At 41.8% G+C, this 22,922-nt stretch overlaps 1 protein-coding gene across 50 annotated transcripts in view; it reads right to left on the bottom strand.

Annotated features, from left to right (window-relative positions):
* Positions 1 to 22,922, bottom strand: part of RIMS1 (regulating synaptic membrane exocytosis 1) — a 241,493-nt gene that overhangs the window by 77,545 nt on the left and 141,026 nt on the right. For 14 of the 50 annotated variants that reach the window (XM_081856749.1, XM_081856719.1, XM_081856706.1 and 11 more), the window contains 7 exons: positions 22,643 to 22,814; positions 22,378 to 22,534; positions 20,277 to 20,348; positions 17,103 to 17,259; positions 14,663 to 14,788; positions 11,454 to 11,516; positions 8,530 to 8,619 (listed from right to left, as the gene is read on the bottom strand). In XM_081856749.1, coding sequence (XP_081712875.1) covers positions 8,530 to 8,619; positions 11,454 to 11,516; positions 14,663 to 14,788; positions 17,103 to 17,259; positions 20,277 to 20,348; positions 22,378 to 22,534; positions 22,643 to 22,814 — 837 coding nt within the window. Of the gene's footprint in view, positions 1 to 8,529; positions 8,620 to 9,146; positions 9,261 to 9,713; positions 9,792 to 11,453; positions 11,517 to 14,662; positions 14,789 to 17,102; positions 17,260 to 20,276; positions 20,349 to 22,377; positions 22,535 to 22,642; positions 22,815 to 22,922 lie in introns of all 50 variants that reach the window. The other 36 variants (XM_081856751.1, XM_081856748.1, XM_081856709.1 and 33 more) reach the window with 8 other exon arrangements.

The following is a 22,922-nucleotide window of genomic DNA, read 5'->3' as shown; positions in this document are numbered from 1 at the left end:
AGAGATGCTATCTCTGCCAACAGCCAGGTCACTTTGCCAGAGTCTGTCCGCAAAGGAAGGAATGGCAAGGGATGGCGGGAACTGTTGGGGGGAAGGAGGAAGAAGAAATCACGGAGCCAGTAAAAGCCAACGCCTGGTTGCCAACATCAGGGCACAGCAGCCAGGCCAGGGAGTAATGAATGTGCCCACGCCGGAACCTCCAAGACCAGCGCTTGTGATAGAGGTGTTGCTGGAACTGGCAAACGGACACCCACTGAAGATAAAGGCGCTATTGGATTCAGGTAGCTCATGTAATTTCATGAGCAAAGAGTTTGCAGCTGCACACCAAATACAGACTATCCCATTGAGTAAGCCTTTGCAGGTTACCACGATTGATGGGAGGGAGCTGTTGGGAGGAGAAGTGAGCCAACAGACTGTACCAATGATAATGAGGGTGGCACGACACACCGAACTGATAGCGTTTAACGTAGCCACCTTGGGAGGAGCTCCTATTATCTTGGGTATGAGCTGGCTGGCGCTACACGATCCGCTAGTAGGCTGGCATCAGAGAGTGGTTTCCTTTGGATCAGCACATTGCCTAGAACACTGCAAGGAGGGAGAGGCTCAGGCAGGCGCCAGGGGCACTCTAGCAGGGATGGAAGTGATGGACAAAGGGAGGGTGCCACCACAATACGCTGACTTGCTTGACGTATTCAGCGAAAAAGAAGCAGATAAACTGCCCCCGCACAGACCCTTTGATTGTCAAATTACCTTACTCCCAGGAGCACAATTGCCAGTGGGCAAGCTGTATGCAATGTCAGACAGTGAGATGCAGGAGTTAAGGGAGTTCATTGACAAGAATCTCAAGCGAGGTTTCATCAGAGAGTCACGAGCGGTGGGGGGCAGCCCAGTGTTCTTTGTGGACAAAAAAAACACAGGCAAGCCCAGGCTTGTATGTGATTTCAGGGCCCTAAATGCAGTGTCAGAACCAGTGACTTTCCCTATGCCCAGAATTGATGACATTCTAACACGGGTGAGAAAAGGGAAAATTTTTACCAAGCTGGACCTTAGGGGGGCATATAACTTGATACGTGTGAGAAAGGGGGATGAGTGGAAGACCACTATGTTCACCCCCTTGGGGGCCTTTGAGTACACCGTTATGCCTTTCGGATTACAAGGGGGCTCCGCCTGTTTTCAATCATTCATGAATCACGTCCTGGGGCCACTGCTCTACAAGAACTGCGTAGCGTTCTTAGATGACGTTCTGGTGTACTCAGACAATGAGGAGCAGCATGTGCGAGATGTAAGAGAGGTACTGAGCAAGCTGCGAGAAAACCGGCTGTGGGTGAAACTGGAGAAGTGTCAGTTTCATACCAAGGAGGTGGAATTCCTGGGGTACCGGTTGTCTGACAAGGGATTGGCCATGGATCCCAGCAAGGTTCAAGCGGTACTGGAATGGAAAACACCAAAGACCAAGAAGGACGTGCAAAGGTTCCTGGGCTTCGGAAACTTCTATAGGAAGTTCATCAAAAACTTTGCCCATTTAACAGCGCCCATCACGGATTGTCTTAGTAGCAAAAAGAAATTTGTTTGGACGGGAGAAGCGCAACAAGCGTTCGAACGCTTAAAGCAGGCGTTTGCGTCGGAAGAGCAACTCTTGCACGTGGATCTACAACAACCAATGAGAGTGGAGACTGACGCGTCAGACCGAGCGGTGGGGGCCGTTCTTCTCCAGCCGGGAAAAGATACGTCTGAATGGAGACCGTGTGCATTCTTCTCGCGGAAGTTGAACAAATCAGAGAGGAACTACACAGTGTACGACCGAGAACTGCTCGCCATTCATGAAGCATTCCGGAAATGGCGGCACTTGCTGATTGGGGCGCAGCACAAGGTTCAAGTCCGAACTGACCACAAAAATCTGGAATACTGGAGAACAGCCCGAGTGCTGAACCAGAGACAAGTGAGATGGGCCCAGGAGTTCTCCAAATTCCACTTTGAGATTCGTTACGTGCCCGGCTCCGAGAACGTGAGGGCGGACGCTCTTTCCAGGAAACCTGAGTACTTAGAGGGGGAGGGAGCGCCTGAGGCAAGGCATGTAATCCCTGAAGACCGCTGGGTGTGTGGGGCGGCATTGGTGGGGCAGAGGGAACTGATAGAGGGTACGGAGAACGATGAATACGCCCAAGAGAAACTCAGAGAGCTCCGGAGGACAGAGGAGAACACAGGGGGGTTCGAAGAAAAGAACGGGGCGTTGTATTACAAAGGGGCACTGTACATACCCGACGGGGAACTGAGGGGCAGAGTACTCAAGCAGTTGCATGACAGCCCCACAGCGGGACATTTTGGACAGCACAAAACCATGTGGTTGGTTACCAGGGAGTTTTGGTGGCCCAAGGTGAGGGAGGACGTACGGGAATATGTCAGGGGTTGCGACAGGTGCCAGCGAGCGAAAGGAGAGAGGGTGGCGCCAGCGGGGCTATTACAACCCTTACCCACGCCCGAAAGGCCATGGGAGGCAGTATCCATAGATTTTATGACGGACCTGCCAAAATCCAAAGGCAAAACAGCTGTCATGGTGGTGGTAGATCAATTAACCAAGATGTGTCATTTTATAGCTTGTTCACATGCAGTCACAGCGGAGGAAACCGCCAAGTTGTTTGTAGAACATATTTTCAAGTTGCATGGCGCCCCCTTGAGGGTGGTCAGCGACAGAGGGAAACAATTTACTTCCAGGTTCTGGAGGAAACTTATGAGCTTACTGCACGTAGAACTCAATTTCTCAACTGCCCGGCACCCAGAAACCAATGGGCAAGCGGAAAGGGCAAATGGGGTTTTACAACAATACCTGAGGTGTTATGTAAAAGACAGAGAAAATGATTGGGTGGATAAGTTACCTCTAGCAGAATTTGCCTACAACAACGCGGAGAACGTGTCCACAGGGATGAGTCCCTTCCTGGCAAATTATGGGTGTCACCCCCGGGCATTCCCAGGAGAGGGAGGGGAGAGGTGGAGCGTGCCGGCGGCGGAATATTTTTTTGAAGAGATGGAGGCGATCCACCGTCAGCTTCAACTTAACTTAGAGAAAGCCAAGGAAGAATATAAGAAGCAAGCAGACAGAAATAGGAGGGAAGGTGAAACTATAAGGGTGGGGGACCGGGTGTGGTTGTCCACCCAAGGGCTACCGTTCAAGGGCGGGAGTAAGAAATTGAGGCCCAAAAGATTGGGACCCTTTGAGGTCATACAGCAGGTCAACCCAGTGGCATTCAAACTCAGGCTGCCCAGTCACATGAAATTACACCCAGTATTTCACAGGTCATTACTGTCGCCGTACCGAGAGGGACGCGAGTGGGGGGAGCGTGAGAGAGAGGCCACCCAAACGCCCGTGATAGAAGAGAGAGAGCGCGACATGAACGTGGCAGGAATCATTGATTCCAGGTGGAAGGGGAATCAGGTGGAATATCTGGTAGAATGGGAGGGGGAAGCAGAGTCGGAAAACACTTGGGTACCAGCAGAGGTAGTCAATGACGAGGTTTTAATAGAAACATTTCATCAGCGTTTCCCAAGAAAACCGCAACCCGTGGCTCGATTTAGAAGGGAACACTTTGGGACCACCGATGAGGAAGGAGAGTTTGAAGGGTTCCCAGAGTCAGGGGTGGGTGAAGAAGCCGACTCCGACGAAGAAGAGGAAGACGGGGAGAGAGACGGTACGCCGTGGCTGGAAGTGTTAGAATCCTCGGACGACGAGGAGAGTTCCTTCAGGGGCTTTCCGCCCTCACCGCCAGTGGGAGAGGAGGCGGGAGGGGGTGAAGGGGGCCCTGGGGGGGAGGTGGATGTCAGGGAACTGCCATCGGAGAGACAGGTAGTGGACAGGCTACAGGAGAATAGGAGAGAATCTGCAGTAGAAGAGGGAACCAGCAGGGGGAGTGCAGGAGTCACAGCGGAGGGGAGGCTCTGGGATGCTTCCAGTGAGAGTAGTGGAGAGGTAACGGGACCCCCGTTGGGAACGCCCACCCTTCGCCGGAAACTGTCACGCAGAGAGTCTCGAAAGCGCATGTCTGTCAAAGAGCTTTTATGTTGGCGTAAATTCCGTAGACGCCCACTGTCAGATTCTACCAGCGACTGACGGAGTCATGCTTTGGGGGCTCCGTTAGTGCATCGGTTTGGATGACCAGCCAAACCCCAGAGGGATCAAGCTTTTACGCACAAGCAGCACACTATCCCACCACAGCTAATTTTCCATTTAGAAGAGGATGCGTGGAGAGACACTAGCAATCCTGATTTTCAACGAGATATAGAATCATTATTAAAAAGGCAAAATGCATGTTCTGTTAGCAGTGCAACATTTAAAGCACCAGTTTCAGTTGTACTTTTTGAGGTACTTTTCTGTTCATTAAACATTGGGAGCAAGCAAACTACAAGGACTTCAGGGGGGTTTAGCATTGCAGATTAGTACAGTCTTTTAGGTATTTAGATGTTTAGAAGGCTGTTAGTACGCAGCAGCTTTCCCCCCTCTATGCCAAGTGCTAAAGGAGAAAATATAAAGGTACCAGTGCACTCAAAGCCCTTAATATGCTGATATTCAATAGAAACATTTAAAATAATAGAAATAGAAATGTAATCAACTGCAAACATGCATTACGAAATTTGGGGGGGGGAAATTCACACAATATGTTTTAATGATGTGAAACGTACTGTACACACTAATGTGGACTAGCATGCAGCAATAGTTTTTGAGAGTTGAAAAGAATGGTCAAAACATAAGAAATCATAGCAGAGTGTGCAACTAGTAGATGCACCTGCTATACTCTAAGGAAACTGCATCCAATACATTGAAAGAGTATCCAACATACCATGCAGTATTGACAAAATTGGAAACTAAGTTCTGGTTATGTTGAAGAGCTCTAAAAAGTTTGAGCAGGAAGCAACTTCCAGTAACTCCCATTAATATTATTTATATGCCTAGGTTTCCCCAGCCACTCTGGGCGGCTTCCAACAAATTAAAACATCATCCACAGTAAAACAAAATTAGATGGCAAAGACATCTAATTTGCACTGAACACTGAGGATCAGGGAGGAAAGCTTTTGGCTTCCTTATAAACTCAAAAGATAATGGGTGTTATTTGACCAAGTTTTACACAGGGTAAACCCATTGAAATTAAGAGACGTAATATAGTCGATGGCTCTACTGTAAGTAAAACTTAGCTAAACACCACTCCAAGAAAATAGAGACTGGGGGAAGGCACACCAAAGCATGCTTTTGCACAAAGCATAGTTCACTTGGGATGTGGGGATTTCCTGACGATTGGTCAGACATGTATTGGGGATGACACAGCTCATGCCCCACTCTTAAAGCTTAGTTTCCCTGGGGTTTCCCACAATCCTGTAAGTCTTAACAATGTTTACTTAGCTCTGTCTAAACTGTGATTAGTATCCAGCACTAGAACAAAAATCTAGATAACATTTTGAGGGGCAGCTAATAATGATAAGGCAAACATTACAAATCAACAGAGTACTCTTAAAATCAATCCAGCATTCTCGAATAATCCTTGCTCTTGCTGACCCCATTTCAAATGTGGCTCGCCCACCGCTGGTTCAGGATGTGGTGGCTTTCCTTCTGACAGGGTGGGAAGAAGCTGAGAGTAAGTACATCTTCAGCATCTGTCTTGGCTTCCTATATTGTTTTTGGAAACACATTCATCTTGCTACCTATATAACCATCGTGCTGCAAATCTTCACGTCCAAGTTTTACTATCACATGGAATGAATACAACACCATCTGGATTTCCATGCCTACTCCTACAACAACAGCAATACATCCATTTGCTCTTTCTTTGTAGTAAAGACATCAATTCAGTATGTTCAGCCAAGTGCTGACTGCCATCTGCATTGACCCATTGCCATATAGGGTAATAGACAGAGGTCTATAGTGCTGCCTTTAATAGAAACAGGAGCCTGACTGCCAGTGTCACCAATCCATGTGAGCATATAAGAACACAGCTTTGCTAAATTTAAGCTGTGCAGTTACCGTGCTACATACAAACTAGTGAAACTGCAAGGTTTGGTTTATATACAGTAATGTATAAAACTGATACAATGCTTTGCAGCCAGGATAAAGCAACTCGGCTAACACTGCAGAATGTCTTTGATCTATTATAATAGCCTGCTCAGCTTGCACCATTTGCTCCAACATATGATGGGATGGCTAGAAGAATGAATGAATGGATGGGAGTGTTGTGTGACAGCTTCTTCACCAAACTGCCACACTTATGATACATGTCTGAACTGGACCTAGGAATCAGGTGGGAATCCAGATCAGGAATTCCATAATTTTACAGTCACATTCAAAAACCTAAATAGTGAGGATATACCCATTAGGGATGCAGTAACCAACATGTTGCCCTCAAGATGTTTGGCTTCTGCTGACAGGACTTTGTTAAATCCTGCCCACTATACCCTGCCTTTGTTCCCTCCAAAGACTTCCAATGCCTGGAACAGGGCATTCAGGTATTGTAGCCTTATTTTGAGTAAGGGCATGTTTTCTCACATTTGCCAGTTGAGGTACATACTGAGTCTACTCTTCCACATGTCACCAGTGCAGGCTACCACTATATATAAAGAATTCTCTTTCTCCTTTTTCGGTGTGTGAAATGAAGAGGCACCCAAAGCCGAACAAGAGTAGCAGGAAACCCTAATTCCCAACTTAACAGGGGGATCCTTTGTTGCCTTCAAAAAATTGGTATGAGATGAACAATCAGGGCAAGGTTTATAGGTTCTCCCTTTTCCTGAGTTTACCGTAGTTCTTACATTGGTCACCAGGAAAAAAATGGGGGTTGTGAGAGGGGATCCTTATGCAGTGGCTTTGTAGCTGAAATGTGAATCAGTTCAAGTGGGATAATGTTTGCAACTTATACCCCCAAACCAGGAGTGTAGCTTTCTTTTTCCCCCTGCTGCTGTCATAAAAAGCAGTGAGATCTGGGACCAGAATGGCAGGAAGCAAAAATTAGTTAGGTCAGATCACCCCTGCTCCAAACCACTACAGCACACTAGCTCTCATCCATGGACACAAACAACTGAATCTTCAAAAATGCTTTTTGCGAGTGGGCACACACATGAAATAAAATGGTATTTTCCAGGTCTTGGCATAAATGTGGGTGGCTTGCCAGTGTTTGATCATCAGTGCTCTCTTGTTGCTCTTGTTTTTAAGCACCTATTGAATTCTTGCCAGTGGCTCTGGTAGATGCTGACACTGCAAAAAAACAGATCTTCAAAGAGCAAAGGCTGGCTGAATGCCACTCTTCATTATTCACTTGCACAAGCATCTTACTGCCTTCCCAGTTTCAGCATACCCCTGGCAAGCAAAAACAGCATCTTTGCTTGCTCTCAATAAATCTAGGTGCTGGGGGTTTTAATTTTACTGGTGTCCTTATTCTATGGCTAGGAAAAAGAAAAGATTGCATTCATATTCAAACTCTTCCTCTAATGAACCCAAGAGCGGCTTACAGATGGTTCCCAGGAAGTATCTCATCTAGGCAGGAACCACTTCAGGTGCCTTCAGACCATTCTTTAATCACATGTGTGTTGGCCTATTGAGAATTCCATGACAACACCTGCTTTCTTCTACATTCAGTGTTTGCAGGACAAATAACTCAAGGCACACTATCTATATCTATATCTATATCTATATCTATATCTATATCTATATCTAGTTATGAAGAAATACTGTTGAATTCAAACACTTCCATACAGAGCCACAATCACATCTGATAATGATTCTGACCAATAGTGTTTGATTACAAAAAGTATCTTTAAACTGTTTTGGGGGGTGGGGAATGTTTTCAAACATTTCAAACATAGCTCTATTTCTTTTTTAAGGAAAAACAACGTGAAACACAATGAATCCAATCCCACAGTGTTTGAACCCAGCAACTGGAGTGGCACATGGGTAGAAAGGAAACAAAAAGTGTGCCAATCAGCTGTTGGGGTGCGATTCTGCTACCCACACTCACCCTCCTGAATCAGCAAGATTCCAGCCTCCTTTAAAGGGAAAATTTGCTGAATAAGAAGGAATTGCAAGTGAAATATTACATCTGGTATGGTTCATGGATGTTGATAACCAAGTGAAAACAACAGAGTCTTGCAGCTCCTTGAAGATGAACAAATTTATTGTGACAAAAGCTCCCATGTGATAGAGCCCACATGTTCAGATGAAGAAACAATAAAAGTGGTGCTCAGTTAAACTGCGTATCTCAATTAACACTGAAATGTTGTTATCAGCATACTGAGGACTTCTGCAAACAATGGCATTAGCTTGGACTTTAAAGTGAGACAGAGACAGAGAGACAGACAGAGAACCAAAGAAGCCAAAAGCTGCTATAAGCAACATCAACCTACAATAAGCATGGATATTGGAGCAAAAGTGTCTACAAATATCAAAGCAGATATGAATAATAACAGGTGGATATGAATAGAAAACTGATATGGGGGAAAATAACAAACTGATAAGGACCACCAGCACAAATGACAAGAAATTGAGAAGTCTTTATTTTATACCTTTCTTGTTCTGGTGAATGCAAACTAGTATCAGGCCTCAAGCAGTTGGTACTAGCACTCCTAGCCCTGTCAAGCGAGGGCTGCAGTTCACTAGTGCCAGTGCATTGCATCCAATGGAAGGAGGAGGAGAAAAACAAAAAGAAAACAAAGAAAGGAATACAATGTTAGATATCAAATCATAAAGTAATGTTCTATTTACATAAGATGTCAACTAACAATGGTCCAATAAAGATACAATGGAACTGGCTGGATGAAAAAGAGAGAGAGAGAGAGCTGAGATTTGCTTTAAAATAAAATTTAAAAGATAATGCCTGAATTTGGTTGCATAAAAGAACAAAGGAATCAAAGGTGGCCATTAAGAGATTCCATGAAGTCAACTCAAGATGGATTAAATAGGCAAGACTGCACCTTAGCAGTGGAAAAACGAGACTTGCCAAATATCAACCAATGGGAAAAATGGGAAGGAAACACTGAAAAATTATCTCTGTAACTTATTTCATCTTAAAAGTTCTATAACACAAAATGATGGAGCACAGTTGTCTCGAACTTCACAACGAGGTTGATCTACTGAACTAAACTAACAGGAATAGGAAAGGATACTTTGACTGAGACCTTACCTAACCAATAGACCATCAGTAAATCTTGGTATTCGTGAGTTAAGGCAATTACGAAGAAGTGAAATATCCTGACTAAGCACTGATTTGGCCTTAACACATGCAGGCAGGGTTGAGCTTCACAAAGTAAACATAATTCATAAAAGAGAAAAAAAAAAGTAAGTTTTACACAGGATGCAAACCACACGTTTAAAAAAGAAATAAAATATGTAGTGAATTTAAATAAAAATACTGATTTTTTAAGTGGGGTTTAAGCAGCAGGGATTCGGGAGATAAGGCTGTAGCAACTATTGTGTTCAGTCAGTGGGGGTGTGAACATGTTTAGGTCTGCAACTTTAGCCTCCTTTCATTTCTTAGATAAATTGGGAACATTTGCTTTGCACCAGATATTATGATGATAATGCGATCAAACTGCATTTTCGGTGTTTTGGTTGGGAGAGGTTTATTTTATAATACAGTATATGCTTATAAATGATTCTTAGTAAGAAGCAGCTCCAATATTTTTCTTGAATGCATATTTTCAGAAATGTATGTGAGAACTTTAACGGGAACTTTTAACAGATTTCTTACCTGTAAATATTCCAGTAAGTGCCATTCTCTAATAAAGGCATCTTGGGAGGTAGTGTTTTATAATGCCTAACAGAATTTCTTGAGTGTGAAAGAAAAGAAAAGAAATGGAGAGTATCCATGCAAGAAACAAAACAAAACAAATAAATAACTAAATAAATAAATGCAATTACAGATGAAGCAGTACTTAATGAAAGGCAAAAATAGTAACAATTCTTATGCAGTATTTGCTGTGTGGTTAACAATTGCCACTACTATTAAGGTTAATTTTAGTAATGTTATAATGTTAAGAATCTATGTAAGGTGTGCTGAAACAAGAGGTTGTAAAGCAGCAGTCTACAGACAACCGAACTCTACAACTTCTTCAGGAGGGTCTTTTCTCTCTCTCTCTCTCATTACCAGAACATTCTTGTACTAGTATAACACTAAAGCTAGTATCACCTATTTTGTGAACGATCTAGTGCTGGTCGTACCATTAGGCAGAATGAGGCAGCTCAGGCAGCTGATTTTGTACTTCACGAAAGGGTAGCAAATTGTTAAGGAATTTAGCATTGTGTTTTTACTCCCAGGGAGAAGTGCTTGCGGGATTTTATGTGTCTGGTGCCAAAATAACTGGAACAGCCTTCGGTACTATGCTTGCTCCTTTACTTCTGAGGAGGCGGGGAAGGTAACTTGTGGTCCCTCTCAGGCAGCACTTTGGTAAGGATTTAAGGAGCCACTTTAAGCATGGCTAGCAAAGGGAGATTTTTAACTTTCTTTTCTTTGAAAAGCAGAGTCCTATGCTATATCACAAACTACTTTTGGAAGTATGTGCTGGCTAATAATGGAATATCTTATGGACGGTGCTTTAACGTTTAACAGATTTCATCACAGCTTAAAGTGTGTTGGAAGCTAGGTGCTCTAGTCTACAGCCCTGTGTGGACTCATACTGAGTTTCTGCAACAGCAGCCTCCCCAGACCACTTTCACAGACAGAGAAGCATCATGTATATTTGCTTGTTCCCTTTGCTAAAATGAGAGGGGAGGCCCTTGAAGGAGTTCTGTATATGTATTGCCATGCCCTCAAAGACTCTTAGCAAGTGAGGGTGTTTAATTATAATGTGATCAGTATGCGAAAGACACAAAACCAGTTATGAAAACACAAATGTTTAGAAAGGAAAAATTAATAAACATAATACCACTGCCATACATTGGAAGACCTTTTGCAACATTTCTTGAATAATTCCATTCAATGGATGGTATCCAACTGATGTCCCATCACTGATGGAAGGCCTACATCAGTGTAATGAGGATAGATGCAATTTTTGGTGATTCCTCCACCTGTCTGCACCCCACAAAATCCAGAATGCATTCCCACCCTCCCTTTTCTGTCTTCATCAGCAGAGGGACACCAGTTGGTGTGTATGAATGTTCAACTTCTAAACATTAAACTTCTCAGTAACTTAATCTCTATGATCCAGACACTGCAGGGCATATGAATATATAAAATATGTATAAAAAGCCACAGGTCTGGGTACATTGGGCTCACTATAATCCTATCCACTGAAAGATAGGATAAACATATATCAACAAATGTTTAAAAATAATCAAGCTTCTAGACCATAGCCTTTTACTTCAATACAGTATTGCTAATACAGGAATATTACAGCAGAGGACTGACAGAAACAAAAGTGACTAGTAAAAGAAAAGAAAACACACACACACCAGAACTATCCAAACTTGGTTACCAAATGCCTGTATTTACCTGGTGGTATGTAGGCACTCTGCACTTCTTCCTCGTTTTGCCCTGGGCAGCATTAGAAGCTCACTGCACAGACAGGATGGATGATGAATGAAACAGATATAAATATGAAGCATTAAATGGCATGAATTATGCCATGGTATGCAAATGAAAACATAAAATAAACCAGAAAGCTTGAACTGAGATAGTTACCTCAACAGAAGTTAAAGACATATTAGCACACTCCATATATATATATTTGACTGACTGGGCCAGTATTCTAAAATAAAGGCTACAATCCTTTAGTTTGGCTGATTAACATGTATTCACTGCAACAGATTTTAAAGCAGTTTAACTCTGCAGTCTTTTAATATCTGGAACGTTTCTTAATTCACAGCTGACCAGCTTCCCTGTGATTCTGCATTTCTAAATAGAAGCAACTAAAATAAACTGTTCATGAACGTAAGGCAATATGCTTATAGTAAGGAAACATTGAAGAAAACGAGTTTTATCTTCCAAATCAAAAAACTGTGGAAGTTCAAGCCATTGCATCACTGCAAGCTTCCTCTAATCTATTCATAGGCGTCATGATGCCTTTGCACATTTGTTTTTAAAACACAAATACTTATTATCATTATTGTTGTTATTATTATTTTGTCACCACACATCCTGAATATGTTCTCAATGTACATTATAGCATTCTAATTCAGACCCGTGGCTCTCCACTGTAAGGAGCTATACATTACAGGCAATAGTGAAATAACTGCAAAGAGAAAGGCGCAGCATGTAGCACGAGTTTTAACAAGACGTGTACATGCTGTGGGTCCACTAGGACAGTACTTTCAGGCAGAAGTCAACAGCGCCACTCAGGAGAGAGACCAGGAGGACCCCCAAATGAAGCAAGGTTGGCATGTCATGTTTTGAAGTGATGAGGGGGAGGTCTGTAAGACCATTAAGTCGATTAAGTAAAACTAATGAACCATATCACTGTGTACTTGCATTCTGCCCAAACACAAATCACTGAGATGAATTTCCAAGGTTCACCAGAGTAAAGTATATTTGCTGCTCAGGAAGATGTACCATTTCAAAAGAATCAAATAGTCATATGAAATACTATGGTTTGAACCAGTGCTTTTTTTTCCCCTTTAAAAAATGTTTAGTGGTACTCTCATTTTCCTACTCATATTGAAATACTGCCCCTCAAAGAGGCCAAACTTAGATTCACAAAATGTTTAGGGGTATGCGACTCCTGCGTCCCCAAGAAAAAAAGCACTGGTTTAAACTGGTCAACGTGTGAGCCATGTGTTGTCCTATTGTCACAATAGCATACATTTCATTGGGGATTGATCAGTAACGTCATAAGAAATAATCCTGTATAAAAAAGCCTTAACTATCTGGTGGAATGTTGCCTAACAGAGTCCTACTAACATTATAGGATTCTGGTGCAACATACCACACACAAAAGAGGCCTAACATCCCACATGCAAAACCGGAATTCAACAGGGCAAGTTAAAGAATAATGGAATACTTTGTAAACTAATGAACCATTGAATTCAATGGTACTAGCTCAAGAAAGCTTCTTAGGAATTAGAGATTATTCACCAATGTTATTAATTTGCTTCACCCATGAATCTGAAGATGTCAGGGGCTCACACTTCCTGAACCCCCTCCTTTGAAGAATCTTATGCTGCCAGTAGGACTTTGGTCTGAATGACTTTTTATTTTTAAAGCTGCAGCAGCATTTGTCATCTCACCCAGGAGACAGGAGAGGTGAATGAGAAAGCACCTTCTCCGGTTTAGAAGGGAAAGTTAGGACTGTACGTGGGTATCGTGGGTGCTGTATGTTTTCATAGGAAACATGAAAGGAAGAGTGAGATAGTCAGGGAATAACTGTGAATGTGAAGCTGAGGTATGTTTGAAGTGTTCTGGTAGTCTTTATGACAGACTGACAGACTGAGCCTCCGTGTCCTGCCTGATTAACAAATTAACATTAACAAATGTGCTAGCATATACCACACTATGTCCACAGAATTATAACTCTGGACCACCCTAACATACAAATAAGAGAGGGTGGAGACAATACAGAATTACCAGCAATAAAGGAGAAGCAAGCTATACTGAAGAAGAACAAGATCCAAATTTGGATGAGTGGAAACAGAATGAAAGCATTTGTCTAATTTCAGTGATAGCCAAGGGTTAAATTCTAACTCAAGACGAATGTTGGCTCCCACGAATGATACGAGGCACCCAACACATTGTGTCGAATTCCTCGCAAGTCAACATTCAGCCCTCTCCTCCCGCTTCTAAACTGGATCATTCTGAGGTCTACTATAGCCAGAGTGTGGGTCTGTGTGCATGTAATCTTTTGATTAAAATAAGGTTTAAAAAACCTGCAAGATAATTTTCAAAATACTTCTTTGTTAACACAAGTGAAAAGTTAAATTCTGGCAATCTAGCACAAGTAAATGGGTGGATACTGCCCTTCCTTTAAAATAACTAGGTAAGTGAGGCATCTTCCCCATCCCAAATTCCACCACGGGTGGGAGACAATTAACACAGCTGTCTATATCCTCAAATTTGACAGCTTCTAGTTCTGAATGGTCAGAGCAGAATGTATAGCTACGCTATGCTCTGTATCACTGAAGAATGAAAGGAATAATTGGGACATACAGTACACTATTTGACTAGTAGATATGGTTGGCATAGGAAGGCCCAGCACCTCAAATAGATGCAACTTATTGCATTACAGAAAAGTGTAATCTTTCTATATCTGCAATAACATCTTTGTCCTCACAGAATTAAAATGGTTCAACTGTATTAACCACCCTAGTCCATGGTAATGTTTGCAACAGAATCAAAATTTACTTTTGCAAGTGCAAAGTCACAAGAACAAAGCTCTTACTAAATGAAGCAAGATTCCAGTTTTGTCTTTTTTTAAAAAAAATGCTACTCACCATATTTGCACTGTGAACATAAAATCAATTATTTTTAATGAGATTCCACTACTGATTAGAATAATGCTTCGCTTCTTATTTGATTACTGTCAGACTATTTCCCACCTCGTAGTCCAGACCATATAAAGCTCATAGTTCTAGACAGTATAAAGCACATTTCAACACCAGCAAAAATATATATTTTAAAATGCACAGAGAGATATATATATATATATATATATATATATATATATATATATATATTACTACAGATTCACACTCTTAAAGTGGCAAACATACCTTTCTTGATCTGACAAATACTGACTATCCATATCTCTGGACCTGCGGTCAACTGGGCTTCGGGAGGCATCATGGTGTCTAGTTGGAGAACGTGATCTTCTCATTTGATGAATTTCATCTAAACTCCTGGAAATGTTCATAGAAGCACACATGTGTTTGACCATGTTTTTTTCTTATCATGGTTTAATCAAGGTTTCCCAGACATTTAACAGGAATGGTCAAGGCTGATGAATTGGAAGCAAGTCCTCCCCACCCCAACACCAATGGAGGAATACCCAGAAAGTGATGCAAAAAATCCACATGGCCAGAAAGAACTGTGAGAGGGAAATTATAGCTCTGCCTGCTTTTGAGGATAGAAAGAACCATGAGCTGGAAATTATATTCCTTTCTGGTTATCAATTTTTATTATCTACTGTGTTCTATGCCGTTAAGAAAATAACTGAGCTGCTGTTTCTGGACAGCCTAATCATCTGTATCAAGAAACTATAAATCCCTTTCAGTTACTATACCAAAAGAACTATACAAAGCCTCATTTTATGCTATGGTTAGCCTTATATGCCAGGTATTACAGGCAATAACAATGTATTTGTTCATGTTCCTGTGAGAACTAGCCCGTTAGAATACATTTATTTCCTTTTTATTCTGTGCTTCCCCTCAAGAGTTGAGGAGGTATTTATTCTTCCTGCCCCACTAAGTTGCCCAGTTTACTTCCCACAATCCTGTGGCACAGGTTAGGCTGACAGACAGGGAATGATGCAAGGCCATCCGAAGAGCTTTGACAGCTAAGAGGGAATTCTCAGTCTAAGTCCAACACACTATCCACTACACCAAACTGGCCTCCGTGGATGCATGCATAAAAACATCAACACCCATACACCATGTGCATGGTGGCTGGTGTATGCCCTTGCTTTTCATAGTGACACAGACTATCTGTCTGCAATGTTTGTGACTTATGAGTAAACAAGGTGGGAGACAAGGAGGAGAAAGGATGGAAGTTGTGACAACTGACTTCTTAAAGATGTTTTTAGGAAAGGTGAGAGGGGAAGATTTAAGCCTATATCCTGCAAATACTAAGCTGTCACTTAAGAGTAACTAGTAGTAATTAACAGTTAATATTAATACAGAGCATAGTGAGCTGTACAAAACATCCCCTTGTGTAGTCGTTTCTTTGATTTGTGCAATACAGGATTGCTTCATGGTGGTGAGCTATCTGGAGAAACTTGTCGCGTTTGGAAACCTAGTATTAGGTACGCTACAACACAAATCCAGCTAAATGTGATGGTTTGTGTGGATTTTCTTTTAGTTGCTAGAAGACTATAGATGCTCACATTGATTTATATTCTAAAAAAAGAAAGTAGTCTACAATACTAAATAGGTTTTGCCCCAAAAGAAACTGATAGACAGCAGAACTTTCTGATAATTTTTTAATCTGATTTATAATCTATTGTTGTCCAGTCTATCAGTTTCTCTCCTTAGCTTCCCAATATGCTGGTAAATATCAGAGTCCAGTTCTCTTCTGTCACCCACACCCTTTTCCTTTAAGTATTTGTCTTCCATAATATCCAACTTCACTGGAATTTTGCTAAGTTATTTCCTACTTCCTTTTGTTGTGACATGATCTCTCCCTCCTCTTCTGTACAAGGGATAGTCAGCATTGTGTCTTTCAAATGTTGTTGGACTATAACTTCCATAATCCCTGACCAATGGCCATGCCAACTATAGCTTATAAGAGTTATAGTCCAACATCTAGAGGGCACCAGGTTGGCTCCCTCTACCATCTGTCAAACTATTCCCTCTCATTTTCACCAGGGTATGAAAACATACCTAAACATCTCCCCTCCTCAGCAGCTCACTTCTTTCCATTCTTCCTTATCCATTTTCTTTTCAAAACTACAAGGCAGAGCACAGGGTCTTCTTTGTCTGGCTACCCTAGAGATCTCCTTTGTTCCATGAAAATGGGGGGAAATGTCATTGGTAGCTTAAAGTGAAATGCCCATTTATCTCTTAATAGAATCATCTTTTTAGACTGAAGAGCTGCTTTTCTTTCTGTTATGCTTTCACATTCTCCACAAACTCACTAAGGAAAATTCAACATTTTGTATTTCCTTAAGACAGCTGCACCATTAAGCAAGGAGCCTCTGCATGGCAGACACATGGCTCATCCTAGAGGCAGTTGTCATAGTGTGGAAGTGACCATGCAGGGGTTTCATGTGCAGCTGCCCAAGGAAAACATCACCTTCACATTTCTTTAATCACAATGGAGACAATCCAGCCAAAGTTAAGCCCTTTTCAAAGTTATCTCGATTTGAGCAGGAGAGTCTTAAGCACACATGTTAACAACTCTTCCAACTATAATAAATGGAACTAAAAAGAGCTCGGCTTTGGCTGGAGTCTGCCCAATGTGTGTTGATGATGAAAGCAGCTATATTTTGAAGCCTACCTCTGTAATGGCACATTTGGTAAACGAGAACGGGTCCTGCCCTGATCGTCACCACGGTGAGGAGATACAGATCGTGAACGATGATGGGTTGTTCTTTGCTGTTCTGGCACAGTTAACGTTGTAGATTTACTTTCTCTAGTGCTAGACCTATAGCCTACTGGTAGAAGTGCAACAAAATGAAGTTAGTTCAGGTCAGAAATGGCAAGTGTTCATATCTGGACTAGTCTTTTCAGGAAAACATCTCTTTATTGATTACAAGATTTTCAGAGTTGTGCAACTTGTGAAAATCCTGAAATGTCATGCAATCAGGGCTAACAATTAGCATTATATTTAAATGTAATGCGAATATGGGGGGAAAGGTACAGACATACATACAGGAGAATTTACGTGCAAGACTGCAAAATTCCCAAAGGTGAGAAAGTGAATAGGAGCAGAAATAATACCTACAGGGTTAGGTATTATTTGCCACAAGCGTCACTTTTTCAGCTCTTCAGTCTTTTTAAATGAAATCTATGCATCTGTGGCTGCAATACTGAAACAAACTGATTTATTCAATTCATCCAGTCTGTGGAATTGTTTATGAGTAAATTGCTTTAGAATTGAAGCCTCTGTTTCAGTTTCATTTAAATTATCTGCTGACATGAGTATGGTACACAAGTCATTTGACCCAACGTTGCTTCATATAAAATGATCCACAGAACTTGCTTTACATTCAAGGAAACATAAAGATGTCACTACTAATTATTGTTAGCCAGAGGCCCAACACCACAGAACAAAGCTGGATAGGCAAAAAGAACCAAGTCTAAGAGAAAGGTACCCATATGCCATCAAGTTAAAATACTATTTTATTAGCTAAGAGCCGAAGGCAAACACAGATTATACTTTCCATTTAGGTAGTAAAACCCACCCATAGGTTAATATTGGAAGTAACATTTTGTCTTCCTGTAGTGGGGTGGGGGAATGGGGGACACACGCCGCTGAACTGCACAGAAAACCCTCTTCTTCCAGAAGATGAAAAGGCCCCCATTCAATAGTCAAACTTCCCCAAGAGAAAAAAGGCCAGTTATTTTAAATCAGGGATTAGCAATGTGGTGCCCTCCAGACATTATTTAACTATGACTCCCATCAGCCCCTCAGATCTTGACCAAAAGGCAGTGATGATGGGTGTTAGAGGTTAGCAGTATCTGGGCCCCCCCACATGGATTACCCCTGTATTAAATGAAGTCCCTCAGACCAAGTTGATAGCATGACAAGAAAGCAGCAGCTCAAGCTCTTTAAATTAGCCCCCTTTAGTTAGAAGAAAAGCTACATGAAGGATCCGTAGAGGACTTCGGATTTGAGGCTAGAAACAAGGGAGATTACAGGGAACCATTCTGAAGATGTATACATCCAAAGCATATGGCATGCATCTCTCTTGTAATTTTTGTGTGACAGCTATGTGGAATGGAAGATGCAGTGTGTTGTGTGTAGAAAAGTTGCTGAGAATGACCAGGACGGGAGGGGCACCCTCCCACAGTTTCAATTACTCTGACGTTAATTGAACCGCATTCTTATCTTGGAGAAAACCAGGGATTCACACACATACATAGAAAACCCAAGTACAGAAAAAGGAAACTGTATGTTTCTTTCATTAAAAGTCACTATTAAACTCCCTAGGGGCATTGGTGCTCAGTTAGTCAGTAAAATATAAAACAACATTCAAATTTTTCAGGTTGAAGCTGTTGAAGCTAATGGGGTGATTTATGCAGTTGTGCTCAAGTACTGTTCCAGAAAAATTGTCAAAAATGGCCTAAGTTACTATTTTTGTCATCCTTCTTGAATCTCTAGTTAAAGAGAACTTCACTGCCATCTTTAATGTGATTAGCAACTCTTGTAAGTAATATTAAAATGAGTTTGTAGACATAGGCATACTAGACATGTCATGTTCAAAGAAGTATATGTGTGTATATACAGTGGTGCCCCGCAAGACGAACGCCTCGCAAGACGGAAAACCCGCTAGACGAAAGGGCTTTCCGTTTTGGAGGCGTTTCGCAAAACGAATTTCCCTATGGGCTTGCTTTGCAAGACGAAAATGTCTTGCGAGTTCCTGCGGGGTTTTTTCCCCTTCCCCCCCCTTTTCCTAAGCCCTAAGCTGCCTATCAGCTGATCCGCTGATAAGCCGCTTATCAGCTGATCCGCTAAAAGCCGCTAAACCGCTAATAGCGCTAATCCGCTAAGCTGTCAATGGGCTTGCTTCGCAAGACGAAAAAACCGCTATACGAAGAGCCTCACGGAACGGATTAATTTCGTCTTGCGAGGCACCACTGTATATATATACACACTAGTCAAGATTAAATTGGCCATGATACTAGACAACCATAGTAAAATAGTAAAGATGGAAGGCTTTTAAAAATTAGTACTGCAGCTAATCACAAAAATATTTTAACAATTCAAGCTGCTTTTCTTGTTTAGGCAGGTGATTGGCAGCAGAAGAAATATTCTCAGAACCTGCAGCAATGTTGAGCAATTTTTATCTTTGTCTCTGTGTAACAACTGAGAGTCTCCCTCTATGCACACATTTTGGATAATGATAACTTGTGAGTGCTTATGAGAATTATAAAAGATATAGCCATGCTTCATGCACTTAATATACAGTCATGCATTTTCAATAGATTCCATGGTGAACCTGTCTAAGATATAAGCAAGAGCAAATGCATCAAATGGACAATATGTTTCAGTTAGACATTTTAATTACATTTTTTTTTTTTTTGCATTTTTTCCTATGCACAGAAAAATAGCTTCGAAAAGCAGCCTCTACCCTTGGAATATCCACAATTTTATTAGCTGTATAAACAGAAATATCAAGATTGCCATGCCACTGTTGCTGTTGCTTTTTATTATTGTTTGTCTGATTGATTTTTGTTAGATTTTATTGTGCTTTAAACTGCTGTAAGGAACCCTGTGCAGTAGAAAGGCAGGATATAAACATTTCTTACTAATGCATAATACATAAATGCAATTAATACACAACACAGATTTTTTAAAAAGGTTCACCATGGAATAAAGAATCAAACTACTTTCTAGAAAACATAATCTCCCAATTCATCATCTTTGAAAACTCTAGAAAACCAAACTGGAAGGGGGAAGGAAAAAGCAAAAGCAAAGGATGTAGGACCATGCTCTTCACCCACGCACCTGAAGGAACTACTCCAATACCATCATCAACATCATAATCTGAGATGTCACTATCACTGATTCGCTGAGATCCTGTGCAACAGTAAGGCAAATAGATACCTGTATACTTGGTTCTTTTGTAAAGGGCAGAAATAAGTTTAAGTAAAGATTCTTGTCATTATGGAGAGTCAAATATGGGATGCATTCATATTTAAAAACAAGATTATATATATATATTTTAAAAAACTATTGTAAAATGGCTCAGAAAGGAGACATAGTACCTGGGTAATGGCACCAGTCCCAAGTATACTTACTGCAAGTTCTGTTGAAATAAAAAAAATTGTGCCAGCCTGGATGAGACATTATCTACAGCAGTGCAAACAGTAACTTGCATAGCTGTGGAAAAGTGAAATTAAATGCCTGCCATGAGGGGCAGAACTTGACTGCTCTGCCTCACATACCAGTGCAACATTGTCTTACTAAAATGATCCATAAGGTTGTGGGTTCATATTATCCAGCAACAGTCACCATATTGTGTCAGAGGCTGTTAATAATGTAAGAACAGCATGCTGGATCAGGCCCATCTAGTCGAGCATCCCTTTCTCACAGTGGCCAATCAGATGCCTACAAGGAGCCTGCAAGCAGGAACCAATCACAAGAAGCACTCTGCTCTTGTAGTTTCCTGAAACTTGTATGTAAGCCCGCCTTTCCCTGGCCCATGTGACTGGTAGGGGCCTCTCATAACCCATACCCAACCTAGCCTAAAGTTACATTCCATGCCTGAAATCCAGTGTTTCTAGCTGCTAAAGAACCATGTAGGTTCCCCACTCCCATTAAATGTACACATTTTCTGGGCTAGAGAACAGTCATGGTCCTGAAAGTTGTTTAAAAGTCAAAGGAACTTGGACCTTTCGTTGGACTTTGAAACTTAGTGCAGAGTTTCAAATACATTGCCGCAAATGCAGTAGCCAGAGCTATACATTGAATATTAGTGCCAACAGCCAAGAATCAAATGTCATAATCTTCCAGTGACATTTACAGGACCCCACTTGCTGAATACAGTGAAATTGCTTTAGAAATAAATTGGACTGAAGATGACAGCCACATTGTGTTAGCAACAACGAAGTTGGCATAAGCTAAGTGAATTAATATGGAAACAGTAAAGGTCACTGAGGGAGTGTATGGTGCTCAGCGCTGTTGCTTATCAATGCTTGGATCCTAAGGTAAGAGAACTTTTGCTGGGGGTGGGGAGTTTCTTCCCCTCACTGTGTAGCCACCTGTGAACATCCAAAAAGAGACTCCAGAGAAGCCCTTTTCTGCCTTGTGTCTCCAGGGGTTGTTGGACTACAACTCCCATCATCCCTAGCTAACAGAACCAGTGGTCAGGGATGATGGGAGTTGTAGTCCAACAACATCTGGAGACACAAGGTTGAAAAAGGCTGCTCTAGAGGGTCTCCTCCAGCAGCTCCCTGTATACATCCCACATAGTTCAGGAGAGGCTTTGGGTAGGTCGCAAAACGGGATCAGTGAATCTGTCAATTGGTTACTCTCAGTTTCTTGCTTTTTCATTCTTAAGCTAAGATAAGGACTTGTGATCACGAGTCGGCGACCGTGTTTCAGTTGGACGCACTTAAAATGGTCATCGCCTGCAGATGCATTTTTGTACATTTTTCTTGGCTGGAGAACTTTACTGCAGAATTCTGAGAAGAGCAAATTTCAAAGCACAGTGATCGGTTTGGATAGAATCACAGAATCATAGAATGGTAGAGTTTGAAGGCATCCCAAAGGTCATCTGGTCCAACCCCCTGCAATGCTGGAATCTTAGCTAAAGCATATTGTTTCAGAAAGTGGTAATAAACGTAGATTAGTCTTTAAATGTGAACCGAACTAAATTTCTCCCCCACCCCTAGATGCAGAGGGCTGCAGCGGTGGGAAAACCTTTCTTCTGTGAACGTCCTAAACTTATCTTAGGATCCAAGCTGAAATTTTCACCCCCATTCTTATTCAAGTAAAACTCCGGAACCTTTTAAAGAAGGCAGCTGCTTACATGTTCTAACACGTGTTAGTACACCTTTGTTATCATAACAAACTAGCCCAAAAGAAAAAGGAGTCGTGGACCTACTTTGTAATTTTTTGCTAGAGCTTTCTCCACCATGGGCATGTCTCCTTGGCATGAAAGGTGATGGCTGAGGCAGAGGTAGTGAGGATTCATCATGCGTCTGCAGCGTATACCAATGTGGTTCATCATCTAAAAGTGCTGTCTCCAGCTCTATAAGGATCTGTGGGGGAAGGGAGCAAGCTTCATCAACAGAAAACAAAATGCTCTGGAGATCCTGTCACATGTCTAAAACAGAACTAGTTTGCAGTGCCAACGTATGTGCATTCACCTCCCCAAGAAAGTCACTTTCTTCTTCTTGCACTCTGGGCTGATCCCAAACCGTGATCTCCAACATCCGTTCTCTAAAATCTCTACGGTGCACGTGGGAATAGAGAAAAGTTTGGTTCCATTTTGGTTCTAAGCTTTTCTTTACCGTTTTGGTCCTCCTCTTACTCTTATCACTGAAACAAACAAACAAAAAACAAAACATTGTTGTAAATCACAATGCAGGAAGCAAGGCCTCTGACTCACCCCCTACTACTACTACTTATTCTGCTGGGCTACCCCTG

This window comes from Podarcis erhardii, assembly GCF_964252035.2.
Source record: "Podarcis erhardii genome assembly, chromosome: 3".
In the NCBI taxonomy this organism is placed as follows: Eukaryota; Metazoa; Chordata; class Lepidosauria; order Squamata; family Lacertidae; genus Podarcis; species Podarcis erhardii.
The sequence above is the reverse complement of the archived record's forward strand: the minus strand, read 5'-3'. Positions and strand labels throughout refer to the sequence as shown.